This window comes from Akebia trifoliata, chromosome 1 (assembly GCF_017979445.1).
Source record: "Akebia trifoliata isolate Shusen 1 chromosome 1, ASM1797944v1, whole genome shotgun sequence".
NCBI classification, from domain to species: domain Eukaryota; kingdom Viridiplantae; phylum Streptophyta; class Magnoliopsida; order Ranunculales; family Lardizabalaceae; genus Akebia; species Akebia trifoliata.
The window spans coordinates 33,010,269-33,029,453 of record NC_141375.1 but is presented as its reverse complement, the minus strand read 5'-3'; the positions used below and the strand labels follow the sequence as shown (position 1 = coordinate 33,029,453).

General features: G+C 35.0%; 1 protein-coding gene, 1 non-coding gene and 1 pseudogene across 3 annotated transcripts; 2 read left to right on the top strand and 1 right to left on the bottom strand.

Moving 5' to 3' along the window:
* Positions 1–8,220: 8,220 nt before the first annotated feature.
* On the top strand, positions 8,221–11,472 carry LOC147411895 (chaperone protein dnaJ 49 pseudogene; annotated as a pseudogene). The gene is made up of 3 exons (XR_015181378.1): positions 8,221–8,504; positions 8,655–9,855; positions 11,147–11,472. The product of XR_015181378.1 is annotated as a chaperone protein dnaJ 49 pseudogene (transcript).
* A 3,527-nt stretch (positions 11,473–14,999) lies between these two features.
* TRNAS-AGA (transfer RNA serine (anticodon AGA)) lies at positions 15,000–15,081 on the top strand. The gene has a single exon. It is a non-coding gene; the product is annotated as a tRNA-Ser (tRNA).
* Positions 15,082–15,096: 15 nt separating this feature from the next.
* LOC147411893 (Pentatricopeptide repeat (PPR) superfamily protein) lies at positions 15,097–17,367 on the bottom strand. Its single transcript, XM_086453533.1, has 2 exons — positions 17,198–17,367; positions 15,097–17,063 (listed from the first exon to the last, which is right to left on the bottom strand). The coding sequence occupies exons 1-2, from the start codon at positions 17,217–17,219 to the stop codon at positions 15,208–15,210; spliced, it is 1,878 nt and encodes a 625-aa protein (XP_086309659.1). The 5' UTR covers positions 17,220–17,367; the 3' UTR covers positions 15,097–15,207.
* Positions 17,368–19,185: the final 1,818 nt, after the last annotated feature.

Here is a 19,185-nt window from a genome sequence, read left to right as displayed (position 1 = left end):
TTACTTACTACCTTTCTTTTACCTCTTTAACTTATTTTATTGTCTTTCCTTCTCCTCCTTTCTTGATAATACATCTCAAACTTTATTATTTTTTCTCTTGTACCCCCCTTAACCTTAAATAATTTTAATAATATCTCTCCAACTTTATTATTTTTTTACTTTTACCTCCATTCACTTCAAAGAGAATGCTTGTGCTACAGGCATGGGCAAACGAGTGCATACATAATAATTGTGAAACAAACACTCGAATAAAAAATTATATTTTGATTAAGATTGGAGTAGGATAATCTTAATTAGAAAATAACTTTTGATTTGAATGTCAGTTTTGTTATTATCATACATTCATTTTGGGTTTTTCACGAACTCAACACTTGAAGATTTTTTATAAGCAACAAGCTTGTAGCTTACTAATTTTCAAGGCGATGAACTTGTCACGGAATAGATCTTCATGGAATACTTGAAATGCATGAAACAAATGCTTGAATCAAGAGTAATGTTTTCATTAAGATTATATTTTCCTATTGTTATGTAAGTATTTCAAGTATTTGATGAAGATCTATCAAGTGGTGGGCTCGTCCAAACACAAATGAATTTTATCATTTTAAGTATTACATGTTATTCCAAATTTTATCAATATTTTTTGATCATTCCTAATCCAATTCAATTTTGATAGAAGTATGCACAGTATAATATACATTATATGTCTAAATAAAATATATAATACAAATATGCATCTTTTATATATTTTCAAACATATTATCAGATCAACTCCAGATCGAATCGGGATATAGTGGAACTAACATTGAACTGATAAGTTAACAAATTGATTTCTCATCAGAACCCAAATCCTTCATCCTTACTAGAAGTTACTAGATCGAATTAAAGTCATCAGATTATGAATCTGATCCGATAAATTGATAGCCCTAGTCCACGCTACCCACTATTAAGAACATTTTTCTAATCTCTAAGCGACAGCTGAGATGGAGAGATAAATAAAAAATTCCTCATGACCAAAATCTATCAGTTTTCTAGCCAAATCCCTAGGATCATATCTATAATTCATATTGTTTATTGTGTTAGATAGTAAAAATTTCTTTAAAAAATAAATAAATAATTCTCTAACGTGGGCCATAATCTACAAAGATAGTCACAAATGTCGGCAACCCAGGTTGTATATTTACAGGTATTTTAGAAAGATCTATCCAATGGTAAACTCGTCTAAACTTGATTGAATTTGTCATTTTAAGCATTAGACCCAATCCGATATAATACATGTTGTTTCCAGCCCGATCTATATTTTTCCATTGTTCCTAATCAAATTACTTAATTTGATAAAAGTATACAAATATAATATAAATTATTCATATAAATAAAATATATAATACAAATATACATCTTTTATAAAAACATTACTGGAGCGAGTTCATGTCGGATCGGATATATATGCTTGATCCAAAAATCAAATGGATAAGTTATCAAATCAAGTCCTTATTGGAATCCAAATCCTTAATCCATATTCAGAGTTGCTGATTTGAAAGGGGTCGTATTTTGTATTTGACCCGATCTATGGATAGTGCTAACCATCAAAGTGTAGGGGGTTTATCTTTAAAAAAAATAAAAAATTGTGGATAATGATCAAAGTGTGTAGGGCCTAATAATTTTTTTCCAAAAGTTAGTGGGACTATAGCCCTCACTCCATCCTAGTTTACCTGCCCACGATTACAAAAATACATCAGCTATTCTTTTAGATACATAAACTTGTGGTGCATCTTGGTATGGTTCAAATCAAGAATCGAACCAAACCGATAGCTTTGGGTTGGTTCGGTTGTTCGGTTTGATTTGGAATAAGTTGTGATTTGATTTTGGATTTAAAAAATGGAGAATCGATCATTTTGGTTTGATTTTGAATTAAGGCTTGTATAGAACCAAACCTTATAAAATAAAATAAATAAATTTATTCAGTTATGTGAATTATTTTAGGAGTTAGGACATAGATTAACGACTTCTTTAGGAATAAATTAATGATTTATTTTATATATATATATATATATATATATATATATATATATATATATATTATTTTTAATTAAAAATATGTCATTTCCAACCAAGTTCATAGAATATTGGCAACCCATGGAACTAAACTGAAGTTTGGTTTGGTTCTATTGGCATTTATGTTCAGTTCTCGATTTTATTTAGTGGAACTGACTTATGTTGGTTTAGTTTTAATTTAGCTACAAATCAAATGGAGTTGCACCCCTATCATAAACAATATAAATTTGTTGGCATTTTAGAAAGACCCCTTATAAAATTGGTAATATTGGATTTACCCTACTAATCGTAAGTCAACATTGTTTTTTCCTGATGATTTGATAGTAAAATTTTGATTTAATAACTTAAATATTTAAAGAGTATTTTGAAAAAAAATAAAAATTTCACTATTAAATCATCAAGATATCGTAATATTGACTTACATTTAAAGGGGTAAGTCTAATCTTGCATTTTGCAAGAAAATACCTAATATCACCAATTTTACCGAAGGGTGTTTCTAAAATACCCTAAAATGTTGTTAAAAAGGAAATAAATTTACGTTGTGAACCGGCTATAGAGATCTTGACACAGATATCAAGGCAACGCGGCCTGCATGTTATCACCAACTTACCAAATTCTTTGCTATAAACTTTATCTTAATATCTCACTTTAAAAGCCTGTGTAATACCAAAACTTTACAAAAACAAAAATCAAAAACCAAATCCTCCTTCTTATCTGTATTACTTCTTCTTCATCGTTGGTTTTTCTTGAGAGACAGATGGCTCGGGAAAGATTCAGTGTTGTCGTCCCTACTGTTACCGTACTCCTTCTCATCCACTGCTTTAGTTTCCAATTTGAGATATCTCAAGCAACCGAGTTCGTGGTTGGTGGTGCTCAAGGATGGAACGTTGCGATTAAGTCTTGGACAAAGGGAAAGCAATTTAGGTTTGGAGAGTTTATTATATTTTTTTCTCTCCAATAATACGACCTTTGTGATTAGAGGAATAAATAAATAAATAATAAAAAAGCAGATTTCCTAGATATTGATCCTAGGGATACGTTTCTCTTTGGAATCCATAACATTACAACGGTCATGTTGATGGGCTCTACTCGTCTGTTTGGGTTAGCATTTTTCAATTTATACCTTGTGTTTGGATTGGGGGAAATGGAAAGGAAAGAAAAGAAAAAGAAAAATTGTGAGTTTCTCTCCATGTCTCATGTTAGTAGTGTCAAGTGAGGAGAAAAGAAAAGTAATAAAGAGAAAAACATGACAATTTTTCCTTTCTCTTTTTTCTCAAAAAGAAATCGAGGGAAATGAAATGCTCGTGACTAAAAAAAGCATTAGAAATTACAGCCATGGATTTAAAACTCAGTTTCGCATCTCGTCTCATCCAAGCCAAATATCGAGTCGTCTTAGACGAGCTTTTTTGATACGTTTGAGACGTCTCTTTCAAAAAATAAAAAAATTGAACATGAGATATTAAATCTCGGTCAAAAAAGTGATTTATGCATTTGTATTGTTCAACCCTGATACTAAGTTAACTTAGACGATACGTCTCGATCTTAGACGAGTTTTGAAACTATGATTACAACTCTTACCCTTTTTTTTCTCTCTAAACTTAAGTTTTTCTATTGTTAAACCAAACAAGATGGAGAGATGTAGAGTTTCTTTTCTTTTTTTTAATGAGTTTCTTTTCTTTCCATTTTCCTCAATCCAAACACAGCGATAAAGGCTAATGACTTTTTGACTCGAGCATTGGCAAGGGCACAGAACCATTGATTGGTTTCTTGTGTATCCGGAAAAAAATCGATCAACGGTTTTATACCCTTTCCTTGTTAGACCCTGTGAAAATACTCGAGTCAAAAAATCACGACTCATTTATAAAAGGAATTTTCTAGTCTCAACCATCAACTTCACTGTTTGGATTTGAAGAAAAATAGAGTTCCTCGAGATTAGTTCCAATTTTCTTAGGATTAGAAACTTTTTCCTAGGGATGTATTTTTCTTGGGAAACCCTACCATCCAGTGGTCATGTTGATGGGGAACCTCATCCGGTTGTGAGGCTAGCATTTTCCTTAGTAAAACTTTTCTACGTCTCCGCAAATGTATCTGTTTTGAATGACATAAATCCCCTTCTTTTGTCTTATAATAGGAGATACAAATATAATAAGAAAGAGAGGTATTTACGACTTTTAAAACAATTATTAGGTTTTTTTATGAAAAATATGAAGTTTTTTTAATAATGTTAAGAAAATATGATTGATTAATAATTTTGATTAGGAAAATGCTGAAGTAACATTAAAATCGATATCAATTCTCACATTACTGACGTGAATGTATGCATAGAACCATAGATATTTTTCATCAAGATACAAGTAAAAAGCATCTATTGTTATGTGTGCACCCCCACATCAGCAATGCGAGAATCGATGTCAATTTTAATGTTACTCCAACACGACTCTTGGCACTTTTGATAAAATAATAACTATTTTATTTTTTTTCCCTTGTAAATATTTGTAGGTCCATTCAAAGAGTGTAGGTAAAAATATGTTAAAAGTAACACCAGGTCACAATTTATATCAATCTCGATAAAATACAGTCCGTTGATACGAATTACTATTTTAATCATCATTATTATTCGATAAATTAAGCTAATTCATATATTTTCTTGGTTTTTAGTATTCAATTACGATCCGACCTTCTACAACGTGGTGGAAGTGAGCCAAGAAGACTATGACAATTGCAATACATCCGCGTGGGGTGGGGTGGGGTGGGGGAAGATCTACGACACTGGACTTGATCATATTGGGTTGACAGGAACTAGCTATTTCATTTGCACTATATACCTGAAACCTGTGACCATGGAATGAAGATTGAGGTTCCCATTTCTGTTTAATATGATGCTTTGTATCTTTAATTTTATAATTTTAATCATGAAAATAAAATGATTATTATAAATGGGAATAACTAGCATTTTATGTCACAGTATTTGTGATATTGGAATAAAGGGAAACAAAATATTTCTTGATTTGAAGAATCTTCATAATTAACAATGAGCATTAATTCCTCAAGGGCCACCTAGAAGGGTGCAGCCTCACTTATCCAGTGCGTGTGATGCGTGAGTGTTGCACGTACCCCGAGATTAGTCTTTGGACAAGACCATGGTTTATGGACTGGACAAAATCCAGATACAGTCTGCTGTTTAAGGGATACATGATTATCAAAAAAAAAAATAGTAATCTTTTAAAAAAAGGATGTTTATGTTTAAGAGAAAATGTTTTCTTAAAAAAATCAGTAAAAAACTAGTCATTTGAAAGCTTTTTTTTTTTTTCCTTCCTAACTTTTTCGTGGGCTAGCCTGTTTAAATTAGATTAATAACCTAATAGTGCTGGTGAGAATCGGATCTAGGTCGATGTTATCATCTCCTATAGACTGTCAACTAAGCTAGATGGCATGTACAATTGGATCTCATACAGTTTAAAGAAAAGGGCATTTAGATCATTTTATTAGGCAATAGAAAAGACCGAAGTCAAAAGGGCATTTCATCAGTTTTAAAATACAGGGATAACTCAGATATTCACCAAAATGTGGAGGGCGTATATCCAATTGATTAGTTGGATATGTAGTAGAGGTGGCAATTAGTCTTAACATGACCCCACGAATATGAGTCAAATACGACACAATTGGATTAAACTTAATTGTGTTTGGGTAAGAATCGTGTTGACCCATTTAACTTGATTATTGAAAAGGTTGTGCCTAGGGATATAAGCCCGCTTAGCCTGTTTAGTCATCGTATCATTAGACAATGTTAGGATACCCAAATTTTAACCAATGAACGTTGGACGCAGTAGTCAATGCATCCCTCTAAAAAGGAAGAAGTCTTGAGTTCAAACCTTCTCATTAGCCACCCATAAGGGACTTGAGTCAGGAGCGAAGCTAGTTAGGAAGTTGTAGGGACACTTTCCCTCACAAAACTTTTAGATACCCCTTATTTTCAACTAATTACATGCTTTATTTTCCCCCACTCCCTCCCCATTTGCCCCTATGCCCTCACCTCCTTCCAATTTTTTGCTTCTTCCCCTTCAATTTTTTGAAGATGAAATCACTTCTTAACTAAGCCTTCTCTCATAGGACTAATTGAAAATGACCTAAATATCTTTTTCCACAACTTCTAACAAAAAATCACTCAATTTCTCCCCAAAACTATTCCTCTTCAAACCCTTCCATTCTACCATCAACTATAGTTTGCCTCCACTACAAAAAATTTCTGGCTCCCCCTTTGACTTGAGTTATCCGTGCTTACTTTGTATGTGTTATTTGTGGGTATTGCATGTACTCGAGAGATTTAATCAAAGATATGATGCTCTAAGAGGTCAGTTGTCTCGCCCCTACTAGTCAAGCATACAGGTTTAGAATCCTTGTCATAAAAAAAAAAAAACAAAAGAAGAGGATACCAAATTTTCCCATTTAGCTGTGGGGAGTGGGGTACTTGTGAATTTTTCACCTATTATATTTTGTAGTTTTGGTTCGACTTGGAAGAGTTAAATGATGAAAATCCATTCATGAAAAAAATCATAATTAAAAGTGAATCATGATTAGAGTTCTCAAAAAAATTCCAAATCTTGACATGGGGTATTTTAATTTAATATACATGTTAGATTAAGTATTAAATCACTAGTGTGCTGAAGTGGGGATTTCAAAATATTTTTATTTCTTTTTGGGAATTTCACCTAAAATAACATTGATCTATGTTTTGTTGTTAAAATATTAGGAAAAAATTTTAATGGATTAAATATGGGGTTTATATATATATGGGATGTGTCTGGGGGATATCTAAAACAGGCATTTATTTTTGCACAACTACCCATATCTTGTAAAATTGATGGCATTCGAGAAATGTAAAAATAATTGTCACTTATACGTGACCCGAACACACCCTATATGTATTACATTACATTTAAAATAAATTATTATAAATAATTGGATTTAGGGAATTGACTATCCATTGACATAGGGGTTCCAATACTTGGACAATAGCATAACACTCCAAACAAGTAAACCCATTTTGTTCTTTTTTCTAAATGCGCCATCTCTTTGAGAAAAAGTTCTCAAGTACTTAATATATACCGTTTCTCACCTCTTTTAACTTCTTTTTCTTTTTCTTTTTAAATCAACGACGATTGCAATTCATTCAAACGATTTGCAATCCAGATTCTTCTAGGTAGTTGGAGTACCCGTTGGAGATAAAAGAGTACATCGCCCACAAAATCCCAAGGTTAGTTAGAGAGCTCCAAGAGGTCTCCTTCAGTCATGTCTTGAAAGAAACTAATAGTACTATGGATTTTCTTGCTTCCTACCTCACTAGTTTGAGAAGGAAGAAATCAGATAATAGTACCATCCCTGAACCTTTTTATAATATCCTTGATCGAAATAGAAGCGGTCGGTTATACCTATGAGTGTAGCTAGTTTGGGTTTGCCGTAACCCCATTAACCTTTTTAAAAAAAAAGATATACTTATAATTTTAAAATTTTAAATATAATTTTGATTTATTCTTAAAATTTGTGACAATAAATGACGAACGATTAACAACATAATCTTCAAGCAACGAGCATGTCACTTGTTGTTTTCTAAAGCGACAAATTCACCAAATACTCAAAATGTGTGTGTAGTATATGTTTATATTTGATGACAGGGTATCCAGACCCATAGACCCAACTATAAAAAAGAAGACAACTGACCTCTTAAAGCACCATATCTCGCCTATATCCCTTGGGTACATATTATACTCTCACAAATCACACATAACATGCCAGTCGAGACAAATCCCCGTGGGTGGTCAAGGGGTTTGAATTCAAGTATCTCCGATGTTCTTTTCCCATTAATAGGCAAGACAATTGAGTCCAACTCGAAGACGCGACATCAACCCAAGTAGGTTTTTATGTTTATTCAACACCCCTTCTTTTTTGTTAATATTTTGTGAACTTCCATGAAGATACCACGTATTATCTAAACGGTAGGGTTCTACTAAAAATTTGAAGTGGGGACCATAGTAACAAAGTTCAGATTCGGTTGGGGTTCAATTCGATTAATTCAAAAAAAAAATTATATAAAAATCAATAAAATTTTGAAGATCATACAAAATATTATAAAAATTCGGAGAATTTTATGACCATGAGCGGGAGCCGGTCTTGATCTTGCAATTATCCCAGAGACAGATTTGATTAGGATACATACGTAGATACGCATAAAATCCTAACCGTTGAATGTCGTGCTAGTCGGGATCGTGTTGACTCAGTAGTTTGCGAGTACCGATCCAAACCACCAGAACCGTGAGGCATGAGCAGATATGACACAGAAACTCTTCGAAGAAGAAACAAAACAGATCATAAATAGATCGATTGCGATTCGTGAAGAGAGGAAGAAATTCATAGAAGGAATCTCACCTAACCTCTCAAGTTCGATCTTTTTTCCTGTAAGATTTTTCTTCATGATCTGTACTCTTTTTTTTTTTTCCTTAATTAATTTAATCTAAATCGATCGAGCGATATTGATTTAAAGTATCCTGAAATTTAGGTTAATTTTTTTTTCTCCTCCTAATTCTCTCGAAATATTGGTTTGTTAGCGATTTTAGGTCAAATTTTGAACGATTCGATGAACAAAATCTAGCTATATTTCGAATTTCCCTTTTTCACCTCCAATACCTAGTTCTGCTAGGGTTTCCTTCCGTTCATCAGTTGCTGTTAGTGTTCGAATCCTCTAGAGATGGAAGGAAACAAAGATGACGCTTTAAAATGCTTGAAAATCGGACGAGAAGCCATAGAAATCGGCGATCGCATTCGTGCCCTAAAATTTATCACGAAAGCGCGTCGCCTTGATCCAACTCTCCCAATCGAAGATCTCTTACAAACCCTAGAAAGAGAATCCGTTGGTCCTCCTCCAGATTCTGCCTCACCAAAACCGGCTAGTAATCCTTCCGTTAGACACAGAGCTGCTTCAAGTGGATCTTCTTCTTCGTCTACTCCAAATTACACCGAAGAGCAGATCTCAATTGTTAGACAGATTAGGAGGCAAAAGGATTATTATGAGATTTTGGGATTGGAAAAAAGTTGCTGTGTCGAAGAAGTCAGAAAGGCATATCGAAAGCTGTCTTTGAAAGTTCATCCTGATAAAAACAAGGCGCCTGGTTCAGAGGAAGCATTTAAGGCTGTTTCAAAAGCATTTCAGTGCCTGAGTGATGAAGAGAGCAAGAAAAGGTACGATCTTGTTGGATCAGAGGAAGTTGTTTATGAAAGACGTGCAGAGAGGAGAGCTCCACAAGGTTTCTATGAGGCCGATATCAATGCAGAGGAGATTTTCAGGAATTTTTTCTTTGGAGGCAGTCCTGGAACGACTACCCAGTTTCGCGGGTTTAATTTTGGAACAGGTATGGGACCGAGTGTTCGAACTGGTGATCATGGATCAAATAATTATAATCTCCGAACTATTATTCAGTTAATACCTGTTATTCTCGTGATCCTGTTGAATTTTCTACCATCGTCGGAACCCATTTATGCTCTTTCGAGATCTTATGCATACGAGCACGAGTTCTCTACTCAGAGAGGTGTCAACTATTATGTTAAGACAATGAAATTTGAGCAAGAGTACCCTCCTAATAGCTCGCAGCGTGTGGCGCTCGAACAAGAAGTTGAGAGAGATTACTCATCAATTCTAGCACAAAATTGCCGCGTCGAATTGCAGCGATACCAATGGGGTTTCATACATGAGACACCACATTGTGACATGCTAAAGCAATTCAAGGCACGGGCTTGACGTTTCAACTCAAGGTTTGGTCTAACTTCTTATTTCTCCATATCTTTCAAATATTATTATATTTCCTATCAAGGGTCTATAGACTTCCTATTGAAGCATGTTTGTGCATTTTGGTTCAAATTCTTGTAGATTTATATGTATAATAATCTCGAAATGGTTATTTGGAACCTTGTAAGTTATTGATGGACTTGTTGATTTCCAGACTTCTACTGGATCTAATTTAAAGACTTAACTCATGTACATAAAGCTCAATTTAGTGTTAGGGTGCAACATGAAGGCCCCCTCAAAATTTCCTTGAGTTGATGTCACTGAGACATCTACCAGGCCCGTAAAAATACACTTTTAAAGGAGGTCTAGAAGTTGTTCTAACTTCTAAGCATCATTGAAAATGAAAATCTACAAGTATGGAACTTTCCTCCATTACAGCATGGAGAAGGAGAAGAGAATGCCTCTTTTGGCTTGTGCAGGACAATAATGATGGTGTGGGCTGAACATTTATTGAATCAGTGGGATTTGGTATGATAATATGTGAAGATGAAAAATCTACGTATGAAGTTTAACAATAAAAGATGACTCTTTTTTTAATAGGTAATAAAAGAATATAGATCATCATTTTCGTCGTCATCATCCTCTAGTCAAAGCTTTGCCCCAGCAGTTTGGGATCGGCTGTTGAATCACGTCACTCCATTAAAAAATGAAACAAAGGATCAAGTCTTGATAAGATATGGAAAAGTTTTAATATCGACTGTCAACCTTCATGACCTCATTAATCTCTACTTGGGACTAGAAATGTGTGTGAGAAACAATAATATAATTAAATAGGTAGTTTTCTGCATGCTATCATATGATGCATTCATGCACTTGTATTTATTTACTAGGGTTGGTAACGAATGTCTTGATTTTTTTCCTTCAAGGTATATGCAGTTTGACTTGTATATTTCTAGAATTATAAAGGTTAACATTGTTAATTTCTCACTAAATCTTGTTTTTTTTTTTCCGTCATGGTGCACGAAGATTTGGTGTCTTTTCAAATTCTGTGGATGGCATCCAAATAGTTTTTGACAAATTAATTCTTTCATTATCAATCAAACAAAATATATTACTTATTTCACATCTTAAGAAAGTTTCTTATATGCTGTATTTTTTTTCCTTTCTATTTAACTTATTGGAAAACTTAATCTTTGCAATGGGCTTTCTTAGCTGCCAATTGTGAAACATTCTTTCTAACACTTAGTTTGTCCAAATACATAAATATATCACCAACATTTGTGTGTTTTGAGTGTTCATGGTTTCACTTTTTTGCAGATTGTTTCAAGCAATATCATTGTTTCAACTTTTCTCTTTTAAGATACCCTGCTGTGGAATCTGTTGTTTAGATTGAAGAGATTATCAAGAAACGGCCAATTTCCTATTTTAGAAGTGGTTTATTTTCAAATCCGGTCAATGCTTTTGGAGACAAAAAGTATCTGCTGGTTTATACATGTGCAACAAGTCTCTAAAGGTTATAATTGTCTGTGTAAATTTTATATTGCAATCCCTTTTCATTTTGGTTGACTGCTAATTTGTTCAAAAAAAATCAGTATTCATTCCCCATATATATGGTAACATATGTTCTCGTTTTCTTTGGTGTATGATCCAGCATACTTGGATGTTTAGATTGTTTAAATTATGTTTCTTGGTTGATCAATAGGTTAGATCGTTTGGTCAATCTGCTATCTCCATAAAATGGGCTGATAATATTGGTCTTTTATGTATAGGGCCTTTCTCTAGTCTGACAGTCTTTTGGTGAACTAAAGAGTACTCAGGGTTATCTGTGGTTAATAGGTGTTCATAGGGATGCTCCGGTTAAGGGGCTATCCTTCAAGTGAGCATTAGCTTCTGCAAAGGTTTACCACTAGAGTACTCTCTTTGTAAATTTCTCTACAGATATCATCAGACTATAGATGTAATCACCTGATTTGGGACTGCAATTTGTTTCAATGCGCATCTTTGAATATGCCCCTTTATATGCTTTCCTCTCTTGTTCCTTGAGAAATTCCTACCTTTTTCATGAAATAATTGAATACTCATCTGTGGTTTGTCTAACTTGTCACCTGACCTAGCTCATAGATTTTCTTTTAGCATGTTGATTGGTGCCTTTGTAGAGTAGACGGTAGAAGCTGATCTATGGTTGGATTTGGTTTTGTTGAAGTTGGAAAAACTTTCGTGAGTGATACAGAGTTTTTGGTTGACCTTGCCGTGTCTGTGAGGACTGGGGAAGGAATTTTTGTTTTGGCAATCACTAGAGAAATGTAGGAGGGTTGAGATTTGAGACTGCTCCATTTGTTTCTTAGTAGTTCGTCGATAGTTTTTCTCCATACAAGAAAGCCACCCAGACCCAATGTTTGGTTGAGATTGAGCATACCCATCTAAGTTTAGGCCTGTCCAAGTTGCACTACTATTTAAAATCTCAGTCAATTTCACTCTAAAACCTGCCGTTTCACAATTTAGAAGAAGGAATTTAGAAGGAACTCTCAATGATTATTGTTTATTAAGGTGCTTGTTGAGGGATTGATATGTTAAATCAGGCCTTCATTGGTCCTCTTTATTGCCTCTATGGCTTTTAATTTAATTTTTTTTTTCCTTGTGAAAGTGTTGATTTGGTCTGAGGTTCGCCATTTAGAGCAACTCACTCCAACGCACTCGAGGGAGGGGGGGTTTCTTTGGGGCTCGAGAGATGGAATAGATAGAGCCCCACAAGTTGTAAATTCGTCGCTGGCGAATTAACACGAAAGGGAATGAGGAATTCTCAATGAAAAAAGTGCTCTCTGAACAGAACGTGAAAGTTGCTTTCCATCAGATGTTTGTTCCCGTAACTCCACTCTTGACTTGGATTGTCTATCCAAAATGGTCCGCTCTCTGGTTTTTATTCCAGCCCTTATACGTTATCCACCTTACAATCGATGACCTCACTACAGGAAGCTCAAACCACGCCTAGATATGAGAAAAGAAAGCTCTGGTTGAGAGAGCCTCAATAGAATCCGGGCTAGGCATTCCCTTCCAGTTGCTGTTTTGCTTAGTCAGAGTCCAAAGAAGGAACTCCAACGCACTCCATGTCCAGAGAGTTATTTTGAAATTTTTTGGAGAGAGAAAAAAGGGAAGAGGCAAAAGAAGGGACTGAGATTCTCTCTCTACCTATTGGTGATAAAAAAAAATGATGACAGGTTAGAATCATTTTACTACTATAGATGATTTGTAGAGAGCTGTTTTGATTAGTAGGGTTAGAATGCAAATCCCTTGAATAGGCAAAATGCTTCTCCAATGCCTATCAATTCTTCCTGGCCATTATTGCTATTTGCGTTGAAGTTGCTCTAAGCGACTCTACCAACTCACCCAGTTAGCACCTTCTTATTGCCTGCATGGCTTTTACAAATGTGAAAATAGGATGAGATCTGTACCCGATACGATAAGCTATTTTACCGATGATAGGAAGTTGGGGCAACCCCTTGTTGAGCCCATCTAATTTAATTTGGCGTTGAGGAAAAAATATTTATAAGTTTAAAATTTTAAAAAATGCAAATGGGAACTTTTTAATGATACCTTTTGTACAAGGGAAGGGTAGTTAGATGCACATGATACTAGGGTAGGTAAATACTCTTCAAAATAATGGGTAAATTTCATACATTTATGAGGTTTAGCTAACATTAAAAATCCCAGATCAATTGGATAGAATTATGTGTTAATCAAAAAATAATTGTGTGCTGGCACCACTAAATACTAGGGGTGTCAATGGGTCAGATTTGGATCAGTTCCATGTTTACATAGAAGTGGAATTGAAACATCCATTTCGATTTTGGGTATGAGATCCTAGGACCAGAACTGACCCAACAAATACTCGATACTCATTCAGTACCCATTAAGATAAAAATAATAATAATTTGCTTAATTTCTAAGGGTCGTTTTACTCAAATGGATAGCCACATTAGCGATCCAACACCACAATCGTCTAAATTTCATCCAAAAACTCATATCCAATATTTTGTGAATGGACGGTTGCTGAACTTCCACCTAACTTTTTAAAAATTCAACAGTGAAAAATAAACAAATTTGAATGTTTTTTTCTTCTTCAAAGTTCATAGAAATTTTGTCGTCTACAACTTTGAATCGTCAGATCATGTTCTTTGATGTCGCAAGGTGAGCCGAAGGACATTAGAAAGGCTAGTCATACTCTTCTATTCGTTTTTGTAATGTTTGAACTTTGAATTACTTGTGTTAATCATTAAAATGATTAAATATGAGAAAAATCCAACCTGTAAGTCTATGAGTGCAGTTTTGTTATTAATTTGAAACATGAGAATGAGAGAAGGAAATATGAACAGAAGTTTAGAAAATAGAAAGAATTGAGATTTAAGAATTAAGTTACTTGTTTGAGATTGTATTGAATATTGAACATTTCTCTGAAACAAAAAGAATATTGAACATCTCAACATAATTAATCATTACTATTAATTAATTACACTACTAAATAATAAATATAAACATTCTCTTAAATGATTAAAAAATATATATCATATTTACCCGTTTACCCAATGAACATCTGATGGAGACCTGATTCTTAATGAATCCATAAATGACTACTCAACCGACCCCAAAATTAATTGGATCTCTCATAGTGGACCCAAAACTGATTAATCGGTTTTGGGTACATCGAGTAATTGGGTACCCGTTGACACCCTTACCAAATACTTTTTAAATGTATAAAATTCATGGTTTAAAAACTCGTTTTAACGTCTCGTCCGTGAACGAGATTGAGTAATCTCGGACGAGTTTTCTGATATGTTTGAGACATCACATTCAATAATGAGAAAAATGATATATTGACTTGTCCACCCATCTCGTCCATGCTTGATACCGAGACGACTTAGGTGATACGTCTCGGATGAGTTTTGAAACCATGATACAAATAATTTGAAAGTAAGTCTTTGACTTGTTCTGCCTTGGACCCATTGCACTGTTGGTTGACCCTTGCAATGCAACTTTGAGGTCGTGGCATCGAAGCCAGCTCTCCAGCTTATCGAAAGAAAGCCTTTGACTTGTCTGATTTGAATCGGAATGGTTGATCCAGAAAACTTGGTCTCATAATAGTAAATACATACTTTTGGCTGCCCATGTACATGTAGTGGGCGTGCCGGAGTGGTTATCGGGCATGACTAGAAATCATGTGGGCTTTGCCCGCGCAGGTTCGAATCCTGCCGCCCACGCCACACCCTTTACCATTTTAAAGAACAGAACTTCCTATTGTTGCAATTTAATTATTTTTCTTTTCTAATTTAATTAATGAAAAATAATAATAACACAACCCTCAATGAATTTGTATCTTTAAGAGATTATGCTCTCCCTCTCTCTCTCTCTCTCTCCAAAAATCTCATTTCTGACCTTAAATAATGTACCATACAATATATTTTCTCAGATTGTGGATGAGACTTATCACCTGAGGAGAAACCATACATATACATGGAACCATCAACATCACCCACATCAACCCAACTAAACCCAATCTCCTTTTTGACTCCCTTCTCTCTCATCTCTTTCCTTATCTTTGCAACCTTATCCCACTCCCCCTTCTCTGCATACATGTTAGACATCAACACATACGATCCTGACTCCATTGGCTCCAACTCCATCAATGCCTCACCCACTCTCATCCCCATCTCCACATTCCCATACATCTTACATGCCCCAAGCAAGCTTTGCATCATAGACAAACCTGGTTTCGCCACCATACCACCCATAATCTCCTCCGCTTCTTCAAGCCGTCCCGCTCTCCCCAATATATCGACCAAACACGAGTAATGCTCTTGTGATGGTTCAATTTTGTGGTCCTTAATCATCAAGTTAAAAACCATGAGACCCATGTCTACCATTCCCTTTCGGCTGCAAGCCGTTAGTACCGCAAGGAATGTAATCGAATCTGGCTTTATACCTTCTTTTACCATCTTATTAAACAAACCCATCACGGATTCATAATCCCCGTGTCTTGAATGGGCCGAAATTATTGCTGTCCATGCAACTAGGCTTTTATAAGGTGTCTCTTCAAACACCCATCGAGACTCATCAATGCTTCCTCGCTTTGCATACATGTCAAGCAAGGCACCCGAGACGATCGGGTCAGTGTTTAAACCAAGCTTGATAATGCAAGAGTGGCACCGTTGGCCGTGCTTCAATGAAATGGGTTCGGCAGATCCCACTGCACTCAAAATGCTGCCGAAGGTGAATTGGTTTGGCTGAGATTCCAGTATTGCTGACCAAAATGTCTGGAGAGCTTCTTGACATAAACCATTTTGGGCATAACCAGAAATTAAAGCATTCCATGAAATAATCTCTCTGTAATTTATCTCATCAAAGACCTTCTTTGACTCTTTCATGGACTCAAACTTACCATACATGGTGATAAAACTATTAGAAACATTCAATTCAGATAAAAACCCAGATTTTGTACAAAACCCATGAATCACGTGGCCTTCTTTCACCAAATTGTTCGTCGATATAGCACGAATTAATCCAATGAACGTGACTTCATTTGGGTGAACTCCATCAAGTCTCATCTCATTAAAGAGAGAAATTGCATTTTCTTCATTTATAGATATCATGGTCGTCCATGAGATCACGTTACATTCAATCATACTCTCAAAGACCATATTTGCATGGTCGGTGATCTCACACTTCGAGTACATTGAAATCAAAACATTACAAACCGAGACATGGGTCCCATACCCCAATCTTAAAATTAAACTGTGTATTTGTCTCCCAAGTTCCAAGGTTCTTTCGTGGCCACAAGCTGCAACCACACTTGCGAACGATACATGATCAAGCTTCACTCCTTCTCTCACCATTTCCACAAATACCCGAATCGCTTCTAATCCATAATTCCCATCTTGGGTGTAGCCCGAAAGCATCGAATTCCAAGAGACCAAATCTTTATTAGGCATTTGAGCAAACACTTTCATAGAGTCTTCTAATCGACCCCACCTCGAATACATTGTTATGAGTGCATTCCCGACATAAGTTTCCAAATCAAATCCAGATTTTAGTATGAGAGAGTGAAGTTGAATTCCAAGGCGAAGAAGCCCTTGAACGTCCGAACAAAAGGTGAGAACAGTAGTATATGTGACGGCATCAAAGACAACCTCATTAAGATGCATTCGAATAGAGAATTCTACCGCATCTTTGCTTCTTTGGAATCCTGAAAGGATGGTGTTCCAAGAAACGATGTCTGGGTTAATTAAATTTTCAAAGATTTCAAATGCACAATTGAATTTTCCAGATTTACAATATAAGCTCATGAGAGAATTCGAAACAGTGAGATACGAATCGAACCCAGAAAAGATTGCGAAGGCATGGATTTGGGAACCAGGTTTTATCTCTCCACGGCAAGCTTTGAGAGCGAGGGCGACGGTGACTTCATCAATGGCGTTGGTACCACCCCATAGAATCTGTTTTTTGAGGATTTCAAGGGATTCGAGAGCAAGGTTTTTGTGCAAACAGGAGAGAATGGAACGGTTTATTGAGACAATGTTTGAGTGAGGAATTTTGTCGAGCGAGTGGAGCTCGTGTTTGGATGAGAAGTAGTAGCTTATAAGATTAATCGACCGTTGCTTTGTTCCGCTATAAAGGATTTGAAATCTATGTTGGCGGGTAAACATGAGGAGACTTCTAAAACAGATTTTCAAAAAATCCAAGCGATGGGAGAGAGAGGTGAGCCAATGTTCTTCGGTCAGCAAACCTAAATAGTGTATCAAATTCACACAAGAGTAATTTTACAAGAATTTAAGCAATCTTTAGAAGAGAAAAAAAAAACACACACACACATAATGTAAATTGATAAGTTACGAGAGCTTCTTTAGGACACCAAATTTTACTTATAACACATTAACCTATATGTAGAAAATCATTTAATTTCAAAAGGATTGGTGTATTGTAATTAAAAAGGGAAATTGATGCGCCTATAGGTTCTATCGGCACACCAACTTTTACGAATAACACACCAATCCTTTGAAAATTAAATTATAAGTAAAACTTGGTGTGTTAATAGAGGTTCCCTTTGTTATTTGGAGTGGTTTTATCAGTGTTTTAAAAACCGAACTGGACTGGGTTGAACCAGACCTGTTAACTTATACCAGTTGAGTCAACCGAAAAAACCCATTTTCAAAAACCCCAATTGGCCCACTTGAGTCTATCGGTTTAACCAGTGACCCGACCGGTTCAATTTTTTGGTGTTTTTTAAGTACCCCTTCACAATTTGGTGAATATTTGGAATGCCCCTTGTGTTTTGAAATTCATTTTATGCCCCCTTAATCTAAGGTCTTATCATATAAACTAATGGAAAATGATAAACTGAGTAAGATTTTAATTAGTGGGCCCAAATGGATTATTCAGTAAGAAAAGATATACTATAACCCTCTAAAATTCATGCTTAGACCTGGTTTAAAATAAATAAAATAAAATATTGTTTTTTTGACTTGATTCATGCTTTGAAATTGGACCACTATTAAACTCTTAAATTTCAATTTCAAATCTAAATTTAATGGTGAAGATTTTTCTTTACAATTTTATTTTCATTTTTTGATAAAAGTTTTTAAAATCTTCTAATCGACATCTCGTGGCATTGTATTATGTTTTTGAAGTTGAAGTTACCCAATTTAAAAAATAAATAAATACTTACTTAATATTTTATTTTTGTATCCAACCAGTTGAACCGCTTTGAACAACCCAATCGATCATATGGATCAATGACCAGTCCAATTTTTAAAATATTGGTTTTTTATCATTTTAAAAAACCATTTATTAGTGTTATTTTAGAGATTCTATTACCATGTAACCTTTTTTCAAGAGCACCCCAATTCATATGAAATATACACCAAAGAATTAGACACCTCCAAGTTTTGTTGAATATTTGAAATGCCACGTGCATTTTCAACCTAACGAGATATCTCTTAACCATGACCTTCTATGAGAGACTAATAAGAAATGATCTCATCTTCAACCTCAAGTCAAAACCCATTGATTTTCAGTTGATTATCTTCTTTTACGTCCGTCCGAGGTTATTTGATTTTTTTTTTTCTATGGTAAGAGGTGCTTGCATAATTGCATTCAGACAAATTTCGAAGCACGGTTTTGAAGATTCTAATCCCCCACCTTATCAGTCAAAGTCATCTCGGATGGGACAATTCTTTTTTAAAGATTTGTAAAGACGAAGAAAAATGCCTACGAGAAACAATATCAAGATGACTTGAGCGAGTCATATCAACGTCAAACGATTTAAAAGCATGATTGAAAAACATTTTGGTAGGGTTTGGACTCATGCC

Bases quoted from the DNA above. Each gene is read 5' to 3' on its own strand.
- LOC147411893 (XM_086453533.1), bottom strand. From the start codon at position 17,219: ATGCCTTCGCAATCTTTTCTGG. The intron at 17,064-17,197 runs GTTCGATTCGTA...CCATCCTTTCAG, and splicing joins GCCTTCGCAATCTTTTCTGG to GATTCCAAAGAAGCAAAGAT.